General features: G+C 32.0%; 2 protein-coding genes across 6 annotated transcripts in view; one reads left to right on the forward strand and one right to left on the reverse strand.

Moving 5' to 3' along the window:
• LOC143082977 (uncharacterized) overlaps positions 1-8,658 on the reverse strand; it is a 44,395-nt gene extending 35,737 nt beyond the window's left edge. Inside the window, exon 1 of the mRNA XM_076259030.1 lies at positions 8,589-8,658. The gene's annotated coding sequence lies outside the window, so the exon portion shown is untranslated. The remainder of the gene's footprint in view (positions 1-8,588) is intronic.
• LOC143082978 (uncharacterized) lies at positions 197-22,629 on the forward strand. 5 transcript variants are annotated; one of them, XM_076259031.1, is made up of 10 exons: positions 227-246; positions 5,824-5,850; positions 8,630-8,686; positions 10,905-11,297; positions 13,587-13,695; positions 14,193-14,309; positions 15,204-15,310; positions 17,769-17,839; positions 18,399-18,594; positions 20,820-22,629. In XM_076259031.1, the coding sequence occupies exons 4-10, from the start codon at positions 10,916-10,918 to the stop codon at positions 20,945-20,947; spliced, it is 1,110 nt and encodes a 369-aa protein (XP_076115146.1). In that variant the 5' UTR covers positions 227-246; positions 5,824-5,850; positions 8,630-8,686; positions 10,905-10,915; the 3' UTR covers positions 20,948-22,629. The 5 variants fall into 5 exon arrangements, with proteins under 5 accessions (XP_076115148.1, XP_076115149.1, XP_076115146.1 ...); XM_076259033.1 differs by lacking the exons at positions 227-246; positions 5,824-5,850 and adding an exon at positions 197-212; XM_076259034.1 differs by lacking the exon at positions 8,630-8,686 and having other exon boundaries at positions 210-246.
• Positions 22,630-23,520: the final 891 nt, after the last annotated feature.

Consider the following 23,520-nt stretch of genomic DNA (forward strand, 5'->3'; position numbering starts at 1 on the left):
CTTTACCCTTTCCGCCCTCTCATTAAAATAACAATGTCAATGCATTTTTTTTAAATATTTTTATTTTAATAATATTTTTTTCAAGTTTTCTTGTCGCTAAATAGTCTTCTAATCTTGTCGATAAATTTATTCTTCTTGTCGCTTTTTGACGCTTCTTGTCGCTTCTTGACGCTTCTTGTCGCTAATTAGTGAGCCCCGTCTGCTCTCACGAGGTAAACATTGGGTCCGTAGTTTAGCCTGGATACCTGGCAGTGGGAAAGCCAGTGACATTGAAGAGCTACTTCCGGTGGTCACGCGGGAAAGGGGAGATAATCTAAAAATTTTGAGGTGGCGCTGTAACCAGCGTGTAAACAAAAACATAGCCTGTGCTTCAGACAATAAATTTATTAAAACAACTAAACATCCATCAGTATTTGAGGTTAATTTTTCATTAGAATAGATTTTGTCACACGACTGCCAAAATAGGTATTAAAATAAGTGCTGCGTTACTGAAATATGATAAATCAAAAGACGTCCTCCGTAGATTTCAAAAAAACCGCGGGTAATCCCCCTGTTTGTTAGGAACTGACACAAATGCATCCTAAAGCTTTTCATTGGTCGAGATATAAATAAATGTGACCCAGAAACATATGGGCACATGACTATGTATAGGATTCCCCGTCACTCTGAGTCTTGTTTACATAATAAATACTTCAACCGGAGGTCAAAATTCAACACTTTTCTTACGTTTTTGGAGTTATTTCGGCGCAAAATTAAGCAAATTATGTCATATTTTACAGTTTTTAACCACGAAACTGATTGAGACAATGAAGGGTGATGATGATTCCAGGATTTTAAATATATTTTACTTAAAAATGATGATCGGTTGAAGGCTTTAGGCAGCAACCATTTGATTTTCTGGGGGGGGGGCTATGGGTTTTTTTTCTGGACAAATTTTTTTTTTCGCCTGCGGCGAAAAACAATCTATTTTTTCCGCGACAAGTCGAAAACAATTTTTTTCTTTCAATTTTAGCATTACATATAGTGGCAGCTGAGGGTGAAACAAACAATTTTTTTTTCTCAGAATCAAAAACAAATTATTTTTTTCTCCAAAAACTGGAAACAAACTTTTTTTTCCAAAAAAAACCATAGCCCCCCCAGAAAATCAAATGGTTGCTGCCTTACACCATCATTTGTTGATGTTTTTCATGTTGCTCAGACTGCTCAAACTACATTTTCTGTAGTTATTTAATTGTGCTGCAGTGTGTAACAGATGTATGTAGTACATTGAAACTAGGTTAATCTATGAACGAATTTGTCCATATAAATGACTTAAGTTGTCTGGAAGAACCCCCTTTTTTTCCCCAACTTTTCAAAAATTTCAGCTGAAGGGGTAGACAAAAGTTATTGTCTGGATAAAAATCCTACGCATGTGCAAAGTGTAAGCACTCAGTTTATCTTTGTTTTAAGCCATTTTTTGTAGGGTAATGGTTAGTCATTCTTTGATTCAGTAAATATTAATCTGAAATTAACTTGTCAATTAAAAAAAGTACCAATCAACAAATATTAATCTGATGTATCTATAATTTTCACTTGATTTTAAGTATTCGTTCTTGTTGTTTATATAAAAAAAACTAAGCAAGTTGGAAGTTGACACTCACACATGTTTATAACTTGATGTCTGTCCTGTCCTTATCATGCATATCAAGCAACATGGTGTACACTAACCATTCATGTTTGAGTGTGTCTGGGTCGTGGGGCATGTTTAACTCTTGAGAACTTGAGATTAACATTCAATAGGAATGCACAATGCCTAGTACATCCAATTCTTAATACATGTCAGAGCTATATGACAATTTAAAGCATTAACAAAATGCTGTATCACTTCTAAGGTCTACTTTGAAATTTGCATATGAAAGTCTCACTCTGATTTTGGGGGATCCTGTTTTGTTGCATTGATATTAATGCTTGACCCACATTTTTATTTTACACCAATCTACAAGAAAACAAAGCTTGGACACAGGATCTATAGTTTAATCAGAATCATACCATTCCTATATCTGTGTGCTGATTTTTATGCAATATAATACTTTTTCACACATTTTTCTCCATTCTTAAAAAGCACACAATTGCAATAATTTGCAAAATCATGTGATAACATATAGGAAAAGAGCACCAGGACATCTCATTCCTAATACTACACAAGGAGCAGGATCTACTTACTCTTCCAGAACACCTGATATCAATTGTATGTTATGGGTTCAAGTTGCTCAGTTTTCTTTTTTTTAATTTGAATATTAGTTTAGACTTTTCATAAAAAAAAGTATGAAAAAAAGAGAGACTACTGAAAATGATTTATTTAGGTGCAGGGGTTACCACACTTCAGAAAAACAGTGAAAAGTCGTCATGATAGGCCATTTAAGAGACCTCAAGGATACCTCACTATGTCTAGGAGAACTGAACAATTTTAAAACCTTTCTATTTCAGTCCTTCACACCTAATCAATCATTAAAGACCATCAAGTTTACATTTTATATCTTTGATTTTTTTATGTCTCAAATACTACAGTACATACATGTATATGCCTGATATCAGTGACGGATCCAGAACTTTTTCTAGGGGGCTGCTGACTGACTTAAGAGGGGCCCGCTCCAGTGATTCCCTATTTAATCAACCACAAAAGGGACCCCTATGAATATGCTAGCTTTGCATCTATGAATAAGTTTTATTGTATTGCAACCATGGCAACAGCATTATTGTCTCATGTACATTTACCCCACGTTATCAATATAAAATGGTTGAGTGTTTCACATTGTATATTTAAAAATATAAAAATGTTTAGAAATAAACGTTTATTAAATGATAAATAAATACAGTCATAAAAATAATGTTAAAATGAAACATACGTATAAAATATTTTAAATAATTTAAGAGTATTATTGTTAAAAAGTCCAAGTTAAAAGTAAAATCAAGTCAAATAGTCCTCTGTCCCATACATGTAAATCCTCAAAATAGAAATCCTGCTCTTCTTATTCCTATTGTTATCTGAAAATATATAATATATGCAGATGATATTATCAAATGAAAATAATTTCGAACTTTTCTACAGTTGTTATATGAAATTATAATATATTTTAATTGTCTACAAATTTCTATGTGGTCCAAGAATGAGAAGGTTCACATTTAAATTGGAATTGAATGCTTTTTATTTGAATTTTACTAATGGAAAATTAATCAGATGTGAATAATTGCCAATGAGACAACTATCCCAAAATACTCATTTGGAGTGGATATATAGGCATTTTTTTGCTACATGAAAGCCTTTAAACATGAGAAAATCTCATAATGTATATACTATGATTGTTTTCAGATGTGTGTTATCATTTCATTTAAATTGAAATCTTTCTTATTTTAATCTTAAATAATCAAAAGGAGGTTTATATGATTCAAGAAAAATAAAGAAATTATTTTAGACTTTTGATGTAAATAATTGATATATTTTTACTGACTTTATATTATATGTCAAAGGAGGTGGGGATGTTGCAGGGGTCCTGATCCCAAAATCCCGGGCTAAAAACATGATCTTCTGAGGTCCCAAATTTAAAAAAAAAAATCACGAAAGAAAATCCTGAGCTTAAAAACACTCAATCCAAACGTCCCGAAAAAGTCCTGCCCTCCATCAAGAAAAGTTAATAATCATATACAGCAACACAAATTTTCTGTTTATTTATTCATTTACTTCAATATCTTAAATCCATCAACATAATAACATATCAATCTTTTTAATAGGTATATTAAATAATGTTTAAATAAAGTATTACTTAATATGCAACATTAAATTATCTTACATATGTATCTGTTATTTAATAAAAGGTAACTTTTCATTCAATCATTCATATCTTAAATTCTTCATACCAGTAATAGATATTAAATGTATCCACCACCAATAAAACCTGGCCACAACACCTAGCCAATACTGAATGGGGCAATAAAATTCAACAATAAATCACATAATTTTTTTTTTTTGCATGGAAGGAGGGACAGAATTTATACTGTCCTACTGGTTAATATTTCATATACCTGAAATCTTTAAAAGATATTTTACATAGATATAGGAAGATGTGGTGTTAGTGCCAATGAGACAACTCTCCATCCAAATAACAAATTATAAAAGTAAACCAATATAGGTCAATGTACGGCCTTCAACACGGAGCCTTGGCTCACACCGAACAACAAGCTAAAAAGGGCCCTAAAATTACTACTGTAAAACCATTCAAATGGGAAATGCCTATATGCACTATTCAGCAAAAAAAATAGTTCTGTTGTTCAGATAAACAAGGGTCTGGATGGGGTGTTTTCCATTACTTTATCATTTATTCTTTACGCTCATTTGTCTCTAATTTTTTTTATACTTTTTGTCCATCATTTCTCTTTTCTCAATATATAAATTAGCACATCAATAGTTCAAATAATATTATGACGTCTGGCTAGGATGTTTTATAATTTTTTTCTGGGATGCGTAGGAAGGCGTCCTAGATAAAAAAAAATAAAATAGCCTTGTCAGACGTCATATTATTTTGACTAGCATGTCATTTGCTCTATTCCCTTATTACAGTCAATTTTCTCTATTCTTTGTTCCTTTAGTCATAGTTCTCCAATTTTTTTTTATACTTTTAGCCATAGTTCCCAGTGGCATATCCAGGGATAGGGTTCCGGGATTGGAATCTCCTCTTTTTATGGACAATCAATGCTTTTGAAAGGGGACATTTAGTTGGAACCCCCCTTTATCCTGGGTAGGGAACCCCTTTTCAAAATGGCTGCATCCACCCCTGGTTCCCTATTTTGTGAACCCTCACCCTGTACTATCTGTAAGAAATGATGGATAGAGGTTTAGGATAAAATTAAACTATACTTATGCAGTTGTTATATTTTTCCTATAATTTTATTTTGTTTGTTTTTGTTTTTGTCACACACTTTTTGGGTTCAAAAATAATAATATAAAACCATTTAATTAACCTTTATACTATTCGAGACAACCAAACAAATCAGCACAATTGCTTAACACAACCGTAATAATTTAATTAAAATTATAAAGCTAACATTGACATGCCAAAATTCAAGTTTTAATCAAAATTGAAGTCTCGGGCTGAAAAAGGGGCGTTTATTTCGTGTGGTCTGGGGGAATTTAATGGATTTCAGCATCCTAAAAGAGGCAAACATATAGCCATAACCCGATCTGATCAATGACTTATGTTATGGATAATGTTGATATCTTTCTACTAACCATTAAAAGTAAAAATAGTAGGATTTCGTGAGCTCAGAAACCTTAATCTGTTGAAAATGGCGTCGATTTATGTGCTTCCTTTTCGCAGCCTCAGTTACAATTTTATAAGGAGTGATGGGTATTTATGCAAATATTTAGGGACTCCTATCATCATAGATACTATTTTTGGTCATTTTATATTTAAATAGCCAATAGGATGCGAATGTGTCAGTTATTTTCAGAAGCGGAAAACACCCGCCATATTTTTATCTTCCAAAATAACAACGTGTCTTGCCAGTTTCAGATGTTTGTTTCTTGTAAAATAAAATCTCCTAAGAAGAAAATATAGCATAGTCACCTGTAAAACGTACCTATATAACTAATTAATGATGAAATGACACAAGTTTAATTGTCTTTAATAGTAAATTTCTTGAAAAATCACACGTACACGATGTAAACAAATTACCGAGATGGCGCGATACTGTCGCCGTCTATGTAAAAATCGCGATTGTCGCCCTTGATTTTTTGGCCGTTACGTCATATGGAAGGAGGCGCAGAACTGATCTGTGGCTTTCCCACTGTGGCCCAATCGTAGTTGTGATTTTTATGTAAGGTATTCTAAGAAATTGTAATTTAATAGACTTTTGTCGATTGGTAAGATAGTCTATGTCAATTGATGTAAACTCTGCGTATGGGATTAAGGTTTTGGGACTTTTTATTGTAAGGTTCAAGAAAGCTTGTCAAAGTTCGAGGTCGAGGTAATTTAAAGGTTAGGTAAGGTTGGGGTTAAGGATAGTTAAGTATAGCTCTCAGGGTTTGAAATTAGCAGGGCCCACTCGCCAATGGCCCCTAAAATTTGGTGTGGGCTCCTAAAGTTTCTGCTTTTCGTGTATAGACATGCATATTGGTCAAGAAAATAAGCTGTGGGCTACCATTGCCCAAACCTTAACTTCAATACCTGGCTCTATATGGGATGGGACCCCTAAAGGAAAAAAAAGAAGGCCCTTTTAACATGTTTAATTGCCATATATCCATTGTTTGAATATACCCCTATCTTTTTAGCTTAGGGCGTCCGTTGTCTATCGTCGTTAACTTTTACAAAAATCTTCTCTTCTGAAACTACTGGGCCAAATTCAACCAAACTTGGCCACAATCATCACTAGGATACCTAGTTAAAAAAAAATGTGTCCGGTGATACAGCCAACCAAACCAAGATGGCCACCATGGCTAAAAATAGAATATATGGGTAAAATGTAGATTTTGGCTTATAACTCTGAAACCAAAGCATTTTAAGCAAATCTGACTTGGGTTAAAATTGTTTATCAGGTCAACATCTATAGATCTGCTTTGAAATTTTCAGATGAATCGAACAACCGGTTGTTGGGTTGCTGCCCCTGAATTGGTATTTTTTAGGAAATTTTGCCGTTTTGGTTATTATCTAGAATATTTTATTTTAGATGGAGATAAACTGTAAACAGCAATAATGTTCAGCAAAGTAAGATCTACAAATAAGTCAGACATGACCAAAATGGTCAGTTGACCCCTTAAGTTTTCGTAAATTTTTGTTATCTATTATAAAATCTTCTCCTCTGAAACTTTCTCCCTGAAATTTTCAGATGAATCAGACAACCAGTTGTTGGGTTGCTGCCCCTGTTATTTTTTTTGTTTTTGCTTTACTCAGAAAAGGGGTTGTTTCGGTGTTGACAAATAGAAAAAGAAAAACGAAAATTATAACATGAGAACTCTCATTTTGTTACTCTGCTTACACCTACAATTCTCATTGGATCAGTGAAATGAAATTTATTTCAAAAAATTTAAATCAGCAATATCTTAAACAAAATGAAAGTGATAGATAAATTTCCAGTATATGGACCTGACCGAGACCTGACCATGGGCTTCTTGCCAGTTTTTAATTGGCAATTGTGTTCTTAATTTTTGAAATCTTAAGGTTAAAAACTAAATAGAAGACCTAATTTTCAAAATAATAACAACTTGCTAGATGTATAATATATTTCAAGTATCTTAATAGGTGAAAATCATTAGATAAGAAAGTTAATTTATTATTATTTTAAAGTTTGTCAGGGGTTAAGAAATCCACTAGCCCGACGCCCGGGACTACAACATTTAGACCTCGGGCAACCAAAACTTGTAACCCAAAATGCCCGACGGACTAGTAACAAAAAATTCTTGGAGTTTCTAAAATTGAAAGGGGAAAATCCCCTCAACACTTTTCTATCTTATCCAATCAGATTCAAGTACGTCATCCAGGATTCCCAGAATTTGAACTGATTTTGTACAAGTTTTAAAATAGAACAAATAACTCAGGGTGGATCTTGTACTTTCAATATCGATGTGTCAGTACAGACTACAGGGGCGGTATTGTACATTGCTTATGCAACCTGATTTTACCTCCTTCTGATTAATTTATTGCAATATAAATGTGAATCCCTTTTGGCAGCAGAAACCTGACTTTTGTCAGATATAAATTTGAAACATGTGCTGATAATTCTTTTACACAACCGTGATGATGCTATTGTATCTGATAAAACCCCCTCCAATCCTTTTACATACCCACGTATAGCAGTGGTCAAGACTTGCATCATCCTCGGATTTGGTCAACTCAATATATCAGAATTTTCAGTGAATATTCAATTATCGATTTATTGAATATATATGCTAATGGAATATTTTTTGCTGATATAAGTTTTGAATATCCAATTTGCAAAAATCTACTGTACAATGCTGTGAATAGATAACAATTGTTAAGTTTTAAGAATTCATTGTTATTGCAGCAAACTCTGAATTTGTAAGGCATACTAGGGCTAGCAGGTCAGTTTTGTTGGGCAAGTAGTTCTTCCAACAGGGCTAGTAAAATCTTGCAACCAATTAGCCCTGGGCTAGTGAGCTATAACAAAATTTCTTAACCCCTGTTTGTTGTATTGGTTTTACTGCAAGGTAATTAATATCATGAATAAACTATGCAAATAGAGATGAGTATCTTTATCATATCAATAATAAAGTACATTGTAGTTTAATTTTCTAAATGGATTTTTAAAATCTCTGAATAAGTCTGTCTTTATGTAGTTTAATGGGTATTTAGAGTAATCAATGCAGCTTTTATTCCAATGTGTAATTAGAATATTGAATTATCTATTGGTCCCAGGTAAATACAAAACCAAATATTTTCTAAAGATCATTAGATAATTAATCATGTTAATAGATTACTTTAAAAAGTCATGAAAGTTGGACACTCTGTTATATGCTGGATGAAAGTATAAATAATTAATTTTAAATATGCTGAACTCCTAGATTCAAGGTTGCAAAATTTAAACAGCAAATACATTACCTTTGTTTTGTTGTATAACTTTAAGTCATGTTCCTTTGCAGAATCTGGCTATACCATATATATAGAACATTCATGCAGTCTATGTGTTAATGATATAAGTGAGTGCTTATTTATCAATTATTTATGTAATTTCTCTGACAGTATGTCACATGGTTCATCAATTTAAGCAGTAATGACTTGTTTACTTAGTAATTAAATTTGTCTAAATGAAATCATAATCATGATTATGTTATTCTGAATGAGATCAAAAGGAAACAATATAGCGTTTGGTAAACAATTATAATCCTTTCACTTGATTTGCAGAAAAAAACTTTCAGCAGTAAAGCCTGCAGGCATGTCATTCATTTAATGACAATTTAATTTAATCAGATTTTTTTTTAACATTAACTCATAAATTGCTTACTTTTGATCTTATTTATTACTTATAAACTTGCATAAACAATAGTCATTTAATAGGATGTGAAATGATTTTTTAAATTGAATGATAAAACAGTAATTTTGTTGGTTGAGATTTTATGAATGAAAGAAAGAAAAGTATATGTGGAGGTCAATGTTTGAATCAATTAAGCTTATACAGTTGGAATAGAAATTGAAACATATACATTAAAGTTAATCTTTCAGTCTTTTAGTCTTTTGATTTTTTAAGCCATCTTCCGTCTCGTCTTCCGTCTCTTCTCTTAAAAATTCTAGCCTTCTTTTTTGTCGAGCCTGCAACTTTGGTCGCAATAGTTAGACATAGCGATCCAACATTCTGTTGGCTGCGTCCACAAATATTCACTCTGTGGTTAAATTAAAAGGCTGAAAATGTTTAAATATCAACTTGTGAATTATGACAACTCTGTCTCATGTTTGCATCAAGTACAATTTACTTCAATATGTTTATTCCAGTTGCTACATACCTTAAAATATTAACTAAATCAAATGAAGAAAAAGTATTTATTTCTCTCTGACTTGATCTTTTGTATTTCAGTATTACCAGCAGATGAGGAAGTGTCTACGGACAAGACACTTGTACATAACAAGTATTAAATTCAATAATTTGTCTGCTTTGGAACTTAAATCTTATTTATAGGTGATGAATGTTATCTATTCAAATTAAAACTCATTATTTTCAACTTAAATATAGTCACAATTAATTCTAACAGATTGTTTTTTCAACTGAAATTTTCTTGTCCATAGACATTACCACAATTAATGTGTATCCAATTTCCTTGAGTTCAGCCTAATTTGATAGATAAAATGTATGTTATTTTTTCAAGAGAAAGCATTCAACTATGTCAAAATTGAGTTTAATAATAGTTTGATTGTTTTAAACAGTCAGATATATATGGATTTCAGTTAAAAGAATCTTCATTTTGGCTTAATCAATAAATTATTGAGATATGTCATTGTATGTAAAGAACTGGTACATTTTTATATTTTGCAGAATCTGAAAAACACAGCTTAAAATTTAATTGGTAACTTTAAACATGTTAAATCTTAACTTTAACAATCGTTTTTGAAAGCATTTAATTAAAAATCAATAAAATGTCTTGTCCGTAGACATTATCACAATGTATTTGTTTCCATTTTCCTCCAAGTTCAGCATCATTTGATAGATAAACCTGTTAAAATGTATGTTTTATTTTCAAGAGAACATGACTTTCAACTATGTCAAAATTAGGTTTTAATAATGCATTTCATTAAATATAAATACAATGTCTTGTCTGTAGACAAAACATACAAATTGTATTGCTAAGTTTGATTGTTTATCAAGTTTATTGTAAGAATATGCAACAAGTTATTTTAATGTTCTATACCCCAAAAGAAAGGTTTTTTTTGGAAGTTTTGTTATTTAAGATTAGTTTAGGTATAGTTTGATCAGATAAGATTAATGATCAAAGAAAGCTACTGTTGTTTGAAATAACTGTGAGTTGAACATGTTCTTGTTATTTATTTTTCAATTAAAATGTTTGATATCCAATAATTCTAAACATATTTAGTTGTCTCTGTCATTGACCAAAAATCTGAGACCATGTCTTGAAGGCAACCATTAAAGAAAACTAGACAGTTTTTAAACACCATTTATTTTTAAAAATATTTCTTCCAAAAACTGCATGTAATTATATAAATGCTTCCAGTGTTAGTCTAACGATGGCTATTTTTCATAATTTAAACCATTTCTGTTCCAAAATATCAAAAGAGTTTTTTCCTAATTGTGATATTCATTTTTGACTTCATGTGAAACACAAAATGTACATCTGGTTGTGGCTAGGCTGAACATTGGTTTCAACATGGCAAATCATTAAGAATTTTTCATGTTTTATGTACTTTCAGAATGCTGAAAGATGCAGTGCTGCAGTAAAGGTCACCATTTTTACTTTGTATGTGAACTTACAAGACAGTTTAGGAGTCATATAAAATTTCAATGTAGAAATCTATTAACTTCAAGCAGACTTGAGAATCAATCTAATAAACTGCTTCATCAGCCAGAAAATATTGTTCATAACAAACTAACACTTCCTGTAAAATTCAAGTCAACAGATCCACATAAAGTAGAAGATATTGCTGTTCAATTAAATGTACAGACCATATCCAGACATGATGCATCCCCAAGTGATCCGGTTGTCTTAGCATTACATGGTATGCCAGGTGATGGTGGTGACTTTCACAATCTGTCATTACAGTTAGCTCAACATGGTATGAAATGTATTGCACCAGATTTTCCAGGTAAGATTTCAAGTTAGAACAAAATTTGATGCCCATAGTTTGAGCGTCATTATGTCTGTTCTCATTTTTCTCTATTAGCCAATCATTTGGTCTGTTTGTCCCATATCAGGTTAAAGTATGGGTTGGTACCAAACACTTTGACTAAATTGATTTGGCTTGTTAATTTTCATAAAATTTTGACAAAATATTAACTTTGACCAATTGACATGATTGACAACACATATTAAAATATCACAAAACTTGAACCACACACTTATCAGATAAATGTCATCGGATATATAGCAGTTTGACAAACACTAATTTTGATCAATCAGAAGCTTAATGTTTTCTTAACAACATAATAGGATTTAGAAACATTTGAAACATTTTATTTCACTAAAGGCCTCACATGAGGCATGATAGTACAACAATATAACAAATAAGATATAATGCATGAACAAACATATTTACAAATGCATGAATAAATGGGAAGGTAAATATCATTTGTAAATTGACATTACAATTTTACAGAACTTGGCTAAGCCACTTGAACAAATTTATCTTTGCTGTTCATTAAATTAGAGAAACTCATAGTATTTTTAACTTTACAAATATCTGCAGGCAAAAATTTCAGCCTTTCAGCATTAAAGAAAGTACAATCATATATATAATGAAATTCATCTCCTAGCACATTGCTGTTACATAAATCACATATTCTTTCTGATCTATCAATGCTATAAAATCTACCACATTCAATAGGTAACCTATGACTACTGCACCTATACTTACACAAATTAATTCTTAGATCAAAAGGCAATGTCGTTAAATAATCTTCAAAACCAAACTCAGACTTGTACATTCTATAATTTAAACATTTTGAGGTATTAAATATCTGAGCCTTCCATTCATTTACAAACAAGAGAGAGGACGTCTCTAATGTTGTTATAACTTGTGTCCAATCCCTTTTGCTACATTTGCAAATAAAATATGTTTAAACTTAAACAAACAAATTGTGGTAATACTGTTTCACATTTTTAGACAACTGACAATTAGTATCTATATATTGATCATTCCAGGCATTAATAAAACCACATTCAGATTATATAATATCTTTTACACAATTCAACCACTTAGAGAGGTAAACATTACCAGAATCAAGTTTATATAGCATTTCATACAATGTACGAGAAATTTTCTTTTTTTTGCCAGTAACAATACGTTTCCAAAAACCAACCATTCTTGCTTTAATATTAACAGACATTGGTACTCTACCTAGTTCACCATATACAATGCATTTAGGTGTACATTTTTTAACTTTCATTATATATTTACAAAATTTTAAGTGCAATGATTCAATAACATCATTTTTCTCATACCCCCACACTTCTGCACCGTACAGAACTTTCAGCTGATTTTTACAGAGTTATCTCCCTGTAGTGTCATGTACCACCTTAAGATTATTACAGAGTTATCTCCCTGTAGTGTTATGTACCACCTTAAGATTATTACAGAGTTATCTCCCTGTAGTGTCATGTACCACCTTAAGATTATTACAGAGTTATCTCCCTGTAGTGTCATGTACCGCCTTTGAGTATTTAAACATGAAGTTGAGGTCACATCCTAGAAGGAGTACACATGCTCGTTATGAATAAAACTTCTAAATATAATTGTCAATGTAGATGGTTGCCATTACCATTGGTTGCTGACTGTCATATTTGTTTTTCCTTTATTGTTTAATCATAAGTCAGGCTTCTGAAAATTTGTACAATTTGTCATATAGGCCAATATAGGGCCTTTTATGGCTTACTCAGAGACAAAACTTAAAGGGAGCCCAGTCAACCATTGCTCCTAGATTTTTAGCTGGGCCCCTAAACTTTCAGGTAAATTTTAGTTAAACATATATATAGAAACTAATTATGAAATATCTGGTCTGGGCTCCCAGCTTGAAGTTTTCAAGTTTAGTCCCTGTATATTGATAATACTATGTATACAGAGCACCTATACTTGATATGGGTTTTGTTCATTGTTGAAGTTGGAATAGTGACATGTCCATCTCATTTAGTCTCCATCCAATAGTTGTCTCATTGGCAATATGCTTGAGTTAATCAGGTTAAGTTTTGGTACAATGTATGAGGTAATTTACCATAATTGTGTGGTCACATTGTAAGCATAGTATACATGTTCCGTATGATGTGAAATTTTTATAATATGCCCTAAAATTTGGTAACTCATATACTTACATAATAATTAAGATTTTTAATATCTGAATAATCTTTTGAATTATCTAAATAGCATAATATCTCTCAATAGGTTGTGGTGAAAGTAGGCTACCAGCAAATGAAGTTTATAGTATTGATTATAGTCCCACAGGAAAAGCAGATATGCTTGATAGGATTTTGGATGAACTAAAACTTGAAAGGTTTGTATATAGATGTAAAGAGATGTGGTACGTTGTAAAGGGCCCCAAAAATGACTAGTGTAAAACCATTCAAACATGAAAACCAATGGTCTAATCTATTTAAAAAACGAGAAATGAGAAACACTTATAAACCACATCAACAAACAACAACTGCTAAACATCAGATTCCTGATTTAGGACAAGTGCAAACAAATGCAGCAGGTTTAAACGTTTTAATAGGTACCAACCTTCACCCTTACCTGAAACAATAGTGTAACATCACAACATAGGCATTATACATGTTATATTATTATAATTTAAAATTATAGTTTGTCAAATTATTACCTTTAGCTTTATTTGAACTGTATACAAGTAATTATTAAAGGATTTAGAACCAAGCAATGACGATCAATTGCAAACAGCTATTGTCTCTCTGTCCATCTGTCTGACTGTCGGTCAATAAATTTTGTAAGCAGGATGACTCCAAAAGTATGGATACACCTACATTTTTATTTCAGGGTAGACATTCTTATCTCACACAGTGCTGGATCATTTCTAGGATTTAGAGCTGCAGCTGAAAATGATAGAATAAAATCTGCAGTCTTCTTAAATTTTTTAGGAGGTAAACCACACAGGTAAACTATCATACATACATTATTTTAATATTGGTGAATGAATATAAATTTTTGAATTGTTGCAATGGATTTGAATATTTTCTGTCAGTTCATCTGATTTCATTTGATCATTTTAATTGCAGTCATTGAACTTTGACCATTGCGACACAATGACACTTTGTGCATCCTCTGTAACAAATTTCAAATTTGGTAGAATTAGTTTTTGATACAAAAAAAAGTCATGTATGTGTAGTTTATCGTGATTTTGTTTAGACGCTTTTTATTGGAGTAATGGAAATTTGTGTCTTTGTTTGTTTCTATTTTACCACAATGACACCTCTCTTTGATAAATTTTTGTCAGAGACCTTTCAATGTGAGAATGTGTCAGAGAGAACAACTCGCCAAAGATAAGAAAATAGCACAAGGCCACCATTTGCGAGTATGGTCTTGAGAAACAATGATAGTCAGTCAGAAGGGGATGATAAATGGCTGACCAAGGTTAAGACAGAGCCATATCTCTTGCACGTTAAAGATACCCTTGCAGATTACAAAAAAGAGTAGGCTAATGCTGCTACAAGGCCATAAAGTGATGAGGGATTAATATAAGTTGCAATAACTTGTTTCCAAATCCACTATAAATAAGTATGTTTAAACTAAGGCCACCAATGTGTCTTCTACACAGCAAGAAAATTCAGAAACGAAGAGGCGCTTTAACCTGGACCCTAAACAATTATGTGTATAATGGATAATGGATGTCACTCTGAACTCAAAAACTTATAAATATACTAAAATTAAAAAAAAAAATACAATACTAACAAAGGCCAGAGACGTCTGACTTGGGACATAGTCACTGTTAATTGTATGTTTTGACTGAGCCTACTATATTGTTAGCTGTATACTTCTTTGTTTTTGTAGATATGCCAGACCACACAATGTTATACAGTTCTTTTCAAGGCTTCTGAAGAATCCAAGATTACAGTCATTTTATTCACCTCTGTTGCCAAAGTTTTATGAATTAATTGGTAAAAACATCTTTATATTTCTAGTAACATTTTATAATGTTTAGCATGGTTTAATAAGGTAATGTTTAAAAAAGGCTACCGGTACTTTAGATTTGATGTCATAATGATAAGCAACCATCACATCATTTTGGATTTACCAGTTTATTGCATGAGACAATTAAAACCAAATTTGGTTTAAATTTAATTATTCAAATACATGTACAGCCTGACTCAAAGTTGAATAAAACCACCAACTAATGGAGAAAATAATTTTAAATAGCATTACATTTAGAAATAACTATAAACAAAATGCACTGCAATATGAGGCCTTTTTTTAGCTCACCTGGCCGAAAGGCCAAGTGAGCTTTTCTCATCACTTGGCGTCCGGTGTCCGGCGTCGTCCGTCGTCGTCCTGCGTTAACTTTTACAAAAATCTTCTCCTCTGAAACTACTGGGCCAAATTTAACCAAACTTGGCCACAATCATCATTGGGGTATTAAGTTTAAACTAGAGGCTCTAAAGAGCCTGTGTCGCTCACCTTGGTCTATGTGAATATTAAACAAAGGACGCAGATGGATTCATGACAAAATTGTGTTTTGCTGATGGTGATGTGTTTGTAAATCTTACTTTACTGAACATTCTTGCTGCTTACAATTATCTCAATCTATAATGAACTTGGCCCAGTAGTTTCAGAGGAGAAGATTTTTGTAAAAGATAACTAAGATTTACGAAAAATGGTTCAAAATTGACTATAAAGGGCAATAACTCCTAAAGGGATCAACTGACCATTTCAGTCATGTTGACTTATTTGTAAATCTTACTTTGCTGAACATTATTGCTGTTTACAGTTTATCTCTATCTATAATAATATTCAAGATAATAACCAAAAACAGCAAAATTTCCTTAAAATTACCAATTCAGGGGCAGCAACCCAACAAAGGTCGTCCGGTTCATCTGAAAATTTCAGGGCAGATAGATCTTGACCTGATAATCAATTTTACTACATGTTAGATTTGCTCTAAATGCTTTGGTTTTTGAGTTATAAGCCAAAAACTGAATTTTACCCCTATGTTCTATTTTTAGCCGTGGCGGCCATCTTGGTTGGTTGACCAGGTCACGCCACACATTTTTTAAACTAGATACCCCAATGATGATTGTGGCCAAGTTTGGTTTAATTTTGCCCAGTGGTTTCAGAGGAGAAGATTTTTGTAATAGATTACTAAGATTTACGAAAAATGGTTAAAAATTGACTATAAAGGGCAATAACTCCTAAAGGGGTCAACTGACCATTTCAGTCATGTTGACTTATTTGTAAATCTTACTTTGCTGAACATTATTGATGTTTACAGTTTATCTTTATCTATAATAATATTCAAGATAAATAACCAAAAACAGCAAAATTTCCTTAAAATTACCAATTCAGGGGCAGCAACCCAACAACAGGTTGTCCAATTCATCTGTAAATTTCAGGGCAGATAGATCTTGACCTGATAATCAATTTTACTACATGTCAGATTTGCTCTAAATGCTTTGATTTTTGAGTTATAAGCCAAAAACTGCATTTTACCCCTATGTTCTATTTTTAGCCATGGCGGCCATCTTGGTTGGTTGGCCGGGTCACGCCACACATTTTTTAAACTAGATACCCCAATGATGATTGTGACCAAGTTTGGTTTAATTTGGCCCAGTAGTTTCAGAGGAGAAGATTTTTGTAAAAGTTAACGACGACGGACGACGACGACGGACGACGGACGACGACGGACGACGGACGCCGGACGCCGGACGCAAAGTGATGGGAAAAGCTCACTTGGCCCTTCGGGCCAGGTGAGCTAAAAATATGTCCGGTGACCGGGCCAACCAACCAAGATGGCCGCCATGGCTAAAAATAGAACATAGGGGTAAAATGCAGTTTTTGGCTTATAACTCAAAAACCAAAGCATTTAGAGCAAATCTGACATGGGGTAATATTGTTCATCAGGTCAAGATCTATCGGCCCTGAAATTTTCAGATGAATCGGACATTTCGTTGTTGGGTTGCTGCCCCTGAAATGGTAATTTTAAGGAAATTTTGCTGTTTTTGGTTATTGTCTTGAATATTATTATAGATAGAGATAAACTGTAAACAGCAATAATGTTCAGCAAAGTAAGATTTACAAATAAGTCAACATGACCGAAATGGTCAATTGACCCCTAAGGAGTTATTGTCCTTTATACTCAATTTTCAACAATTTTTATAAAATTTGTAAATTTTTACTAACATTTTCCACTGAAACTACTGGGCCAAGTTCATAAGTAAGATGTACAAACACATCACCATCACCAAAATACAATTTTGTCATGAATCCATCTGCTTCCTTTGTTTAATAGTCACATAGACCAAGGTGAGCGACACAGGCTCTTTAGAGCTCTAGTTTTAGGTTTTATTAACTTAGCGATTAGTAGCATTTGTCTATCAAACAATATTAGTATTTGTCTTTCAGGTTTTGCCAGGTATGATGTTCAACCATTACAAGTGGCTGTTGAAAATGTTGCTACTGCTGAATTTGAGAAGGTGATTACTCTATACAATTTTCGATTTTTCTACAGTATGATCATTGTAGGATCTTTTATCAAGTCCAAATGTACCAATATGTGCACTTTTACATTGTATTTTGATCAGACCTTTATAATGGCCTCTTTTAATTTTCCAAAGGTACATTTTAAATAAAGGTTGTGCTATAACTAGTTCTTTTTTCTTTGACATGATTCTAGTTATATTCTGCACTATTTGTAGAGCGGCCATATTAGTTCTATTAGAACCATCATGTGATCATTTCCAAAATTAAAAGTTATTAAAATTTTTTAAACTGATGGGAAAATAGTGTTGCTTTTAAAGTCTATAACTGATTTACATGAAATTATATTAGGCAAGTTGAGTGTCTATACTACTTACATATGGTAAAAAAAATACATATCAAATTCAGAGACATGAAACTGAAAGGCAGCTGAAATCAGATTCAGTAAGTCTGTTAAATATGCAATGAGTTGAATTTTTGAATAAAAGTACATTTATTTCTCAGAGAGAGTGTGCATTATAGCAAACTTAAACAAGTTTGGTTTTTATATTTCAGATATTAGATCATGTTGAAACAATTAAAAACAAGAAAAAGCCAGCCATGTTTTGCTTTGCCACAACAGATAAATTAGTTGAACTAGACATTCCATACAACATCCTAAATCATGTCGGCATTAAGGAATCTGACATCATAAATCTATGTAGAGAAAACAGCATTAAAGAACCACCAAGGGAAATAACTGCAGAAATTGGTATGTTAATATGTAAAAAAAAAAAAAAAAAAAAAAAAGAACCACAAATAAATGTTACGGCCTACAATTTTTTTTAACAAAATGGAGGTGTTCTCAATAATGTGCAAGGGAGACAATATTACTTTATAAATTGTAGTTCACACATTTAATTCTGACAGCTGCAATGATTTTGAATTTGTGGCAATTCCCAAAATGCTATATAGCAAATGTTTGTTTTTGCCTTTTTTTAATAGTTTCTAAATTACATTTTTTAGCTCACCTGGCCTAAAAGGCCATGCGAGCTTTTCTCATCACTTGGCGTCCGGCGTCGGCGTCGTTAACTTTTACAAAAATCTTCTCCACTGAAACTACTGGGCCAAATCAAACCAAACTTGGCCACAATCATCATTGGGGTATCTTGTTTAAAAAATTTGTCCGGTGACCCTGCCAACCAACCAAGATGGCCGCCATGGCTAAAAATAGAACATAGGGGTAAAATGCAGTTTTTGGCTTATAACTCAAAAACCAAAGCATTTAGAGCAAATCTGACAGGGGTAAAATTGTTTATCAGGTCAAGATCTATCTGCCCTGAAATTTTCAGATGAATCGGACAACCCGTTGTTGGGTTGCTGCCCCTAAATTGACAATTTTAAGGAAATTTTACTGTTTTTGGTTATTATCTTGAATATTATTATAGATAGAGATAAACTGTAAACAGCAATAATGTTCAGCAAAGTAAGATTTACAAAAAGGTCAACATGACCGAAATGGTCAGTTGACCCCTTTAGGAGTTATTGCCCTTTATAGTCAATTTTTAACCATTTTTCGTAAATCTTAGTTATCTTTTACAAAAATCTTCTTCTCTGAAACTACTGGGCCAAATTAATCCAAACTTGGCCAAAATCATCATTGGGGTATCTAGTTAAAAAAATGTGTGGCATGACCCTGCCAACCAACCAAAATGGCCGCCATGGCTAAAAATAGAACATAGGGGTAAAATGTAGATTTTGGCTTATATCTCTGAAACCAAAGTATTTAGAGCAAATCTGACAGAGATAAATTGTTTATCAGGTCAAGATCTATCTGCCCTGAAATTTTCAGACAAAACAGACACCCTGTTGTTGGATTGCTGCCCCAGAATTAGTAATTTTTAAGAAAATTTTGCAGTTTTTGGTTATTATCTTGAATATTATAATAGATAGAGATAAACTGTAAACAGCAATAATGTTCAGCAAAGTAAGATCTACAAATAAGTCAACATGACCAAAATTGTCAAGTTACCCCTTAAGGAATTATTGCCCTTTATAGTCATTTTTTAACAATTTTCATAAATTTTTGTAAAGTAGAATATATTTTCCACTGTAATTACTGGGCCAAGTTCATTATAGATTGAGATAACTGTAGCAAGAAGAATGTCCAGTAAAGTAAGATCTACAAACACATCACATCACCAAAACACAATTTTGTCATGAATTTATCTGTGTCCATTGTTTAATATGCACATAGACCAAGGTGTGCGACACAGGCTCTTGAGAGCCTCTAGTTATTGTTTTCTAATCTACTAATTATATAAGTACTTTAAATGCAGAAATTATTGTGATTTCTGGAAAATTATTGAATTGTTGCATTAATTTCTGAAAAAAACATAGTTTAATTCAACACTGGAGATTGTTTTTGATTACACAGTTTTGGAAAATTGTTGCCTTTAAGGATGTACTTAGGTGAGGTAAGGTAAAAATTATAAAATCAAGAATTTAAAATTGATAGTATAAGCTGGTAAAGCATTTGTTAAGGATAAAAATAAGCTAAAAATATTGATAGGTCATGGACCTCTTTTTCGAGATATTAGTAATTTAAAATATGGCGGGAAAAGGCTGACTCAGACTTTTACCTTATATTTGCATTGGTATTATTTGGGTCTCAAAACAAAAGAAAGAAAATCAAGAATCTTCAAAAATTTTGGTAAATGATGTTTCATGAGCTATTTAGTCTAATATGAAAAAAAAATGGGTGTTATGGGGCAAAATATTTTACATTGTGTTGTATGGAAAAACACCAAGGAGTCCGAACATTTGACACAAATTCCAAAACCTCACCTAAGTACATCCTTAAAATAGCAAAACCCATGATGTTAGGTAATCAATTTCTATTAAAATTATTGTCATATTTTTCATAACTTTTTTCTGATATTCTTCCTTTGTACTATGTTTTCAAAGTAATAATATATGTATCAAAACTATTTACAGACAAATTACTTCCAGAATGGTACTACAAAGCTGTACAGTTTGATAGAGGTGGACATTTGTTACAAAAGACACAGATTCCTGAATTGACAAAACATATAATAGATTTACTCAAATATGTGCATAGATAATGTTTTTAAATAGATAAAAGATTTTAGGACATAACTTATAGAATTTATTTGAATTCATAAAATTAACAAGACAACAAAATAAAAGGTCTTTAGAATGAAATCCCTAAGATGATGCAAGAAATTTGTCTGTCAGATATGAGTTATAAAATGTTCACTTTAACTTCTGTCATTTATTAATTTGAAATTGTAAGAATTGTCAATTTGCATTGGAACTTTTAGATGTTTACATAAATATTCAAATATTAGCAACGGTTTTACTACAAAATTTGTATGGGAATATTTTATTGCCTGTAAAATATGTTTGATAATTTGTTTTACAAAAAATCTATATGTAAAATGGTCAATAGGTCATATTTGTCGAATGGACAACTTTATGATTTCTCAGTGACAGAAAGATTTTTCAACAGCCCATACTATCAGCTGATTCGTTTATTAATAATATTAAGATGGGGTAGGACCTTTATCGGGACTCTGGGAATGAGTGTTTTTAAGCTCAGGATTTTGTGATTGATCATTTCATGATTCTGGAATTTTTTTTTTAATTTTGGGAGGTCAAGATTTAAATTTGGGACCTCATGATTCCATGTTGAAGCTCAGGATTTTGGGATCAGGACCCCTCCAACCCCCTCATTAAGATAACTGTGAAACGATGGGTAATTTTACTATTTTTTTTATTCCCATTTCTATTTTAAGGAAAGCTATTGGTAATGGCTTTTACCAAATTTATCTTCTCCTTGGAGGTTTACCAAAGATGATAAACACATGTAACCAAATACTGAAAACAAAGGACAATCAAATTATTGTGATCTCATATTAATTGTAGTGTTATATCAGTTTCAATATATATTAGTTTTAGTAGAAATCAGTTTCAGTAGATTTTTTTTCTTATATTTTTAATCAGAATGTACATCAGCATTAAGGTGTGAAAGTAGATGTGATAACAATATAATCTAACTGGTAAGAGTATTAGCTTAAGATTTTCTGATACAATTTATTTTATGTGTTGTGATAGTTGAATCAGTTTGATATATATCATATACTGAACCTTGTTTAAATTATAGTGATATCCAGGATTGTCAAAATTAAGTATTAATTTTCCTGCTGTTGTTCTCTCTGGGACTCTGATCTCCTCCATTAATCAAGACTGCTGCCATGAAATTGCCAAGAGTGCTGACAGTGGCATTAATCACAAACAATCAATCAATCAATCAAAATGAAGTTAGTGGCTGAATCATCATAGGTAAATGCAATGTATGTTGTTTACCAGGTACCTTCATTTACTTTAAACTAATTATAAGTCAAGAGTAGGAGTAGTAAAAAGTGGGAGGGGGGACCAAATGCCTCACCTCATTTTCATTTTTCATTAGATACCCCTGATAAGTAAATTCTCAAAGTATTCTCCACTTATAGCAGAATCTGTTAATTCTTGTGATGTACCTCCTGAAGATTGACAGTTTAATGTACAATTTAGATGTAGATGTGTGTGTTCACAATAATATGATATATTCTATTTACCGGTGATATATTCTACTCTAAAATAATTTTTAGTTGGTCTTTCTGATTGAATTAGGGGAAAAAAATTATACCATAAAAAATATTCTTTCTATATATTTATTTTGTAAGTTATTGATTGTTGAAGTTTTTATGAAGATTATTTATAAATAAAGATTTATCATAATATATGCTTTTGATTGTGATAAAAAGTATGGATATATTAACATAAGAAAACAACTCGAGGCATAGTAAAATGTGTTACTAAAAATATTCAAAGGAGAAGACACCATCAAGTTCCTGTATATTCTAGTAATGTGTTGACATATAATGAAAGCAATATGCAGGAGAGATCTAAGTTTAACATTTTTGAGGAAGTTGGAACCCTAAGTTTTTTTTAAATTTCAAAATCTTTCACATTTATTATTCACATCAAGTGATAACAGTAAACATAACATGTAAAGAACATCACCAACAAACAACGTAGAACACTAATTATATTGGTCCTGATAGTGAATTTGATACTCTGAGTGAGGCACAAAATGTGGTTGGATTAAACAAGTGTTAGATGTGCACAAACCTCCCTTTGCCTGAACTGAACCAAACGATTTAAAAGTTAAACCCACATTAAAACTTGCAGAGTGCAGCTTCTAGCAGTATGGCCTGCATAGATATAAGAATATGAACAAGGACATAAAATATGTTGGTTTTTTTCAGAAAGCAAGATAAAAATATATAATATATTAAGTAGATGTGTTACTATGCCATATGATTGCTCATGAGACAGCTATCCTTCATGATTCAAATAAAGTTGATATATTTAAGCACCTACAGATCACAGAATGAACTTCAATAATGAGCAAAACACATTACCATATAGTCAGTTCTAAAAGGTCATGACTAGAAAAATATGTTTACTGCAACAGGAATCTAGTAAAAGGTAACCACAGCAAGCACTAGTATTTGTCAAAAGAAAAGACCTCACAGTGTTGAATTGAGCACTAAAGAATAAGAGGATAACAGTTGACCTGTAATGGTATTAAGACCTGTGGTAATAGATCAATATACATATATGAATTTTA

The sequence above is a fragment of the Mytilus galloprovincialis genome, chromosome 7 (assembly GCF_965363235.1).
Source record: "Mytilus galloprovincialis chromosome 7, xbMytGall1.hap1.1, whole genome shotgun sequence".
Classification (NCBI taxonomy): domain Eukaryota; kingdom Metazoa; phylum Mollusca; class Bivalvia; order Mytilida; family Mytilidae; genus Mytilus; species Mytilus galloprovincialis.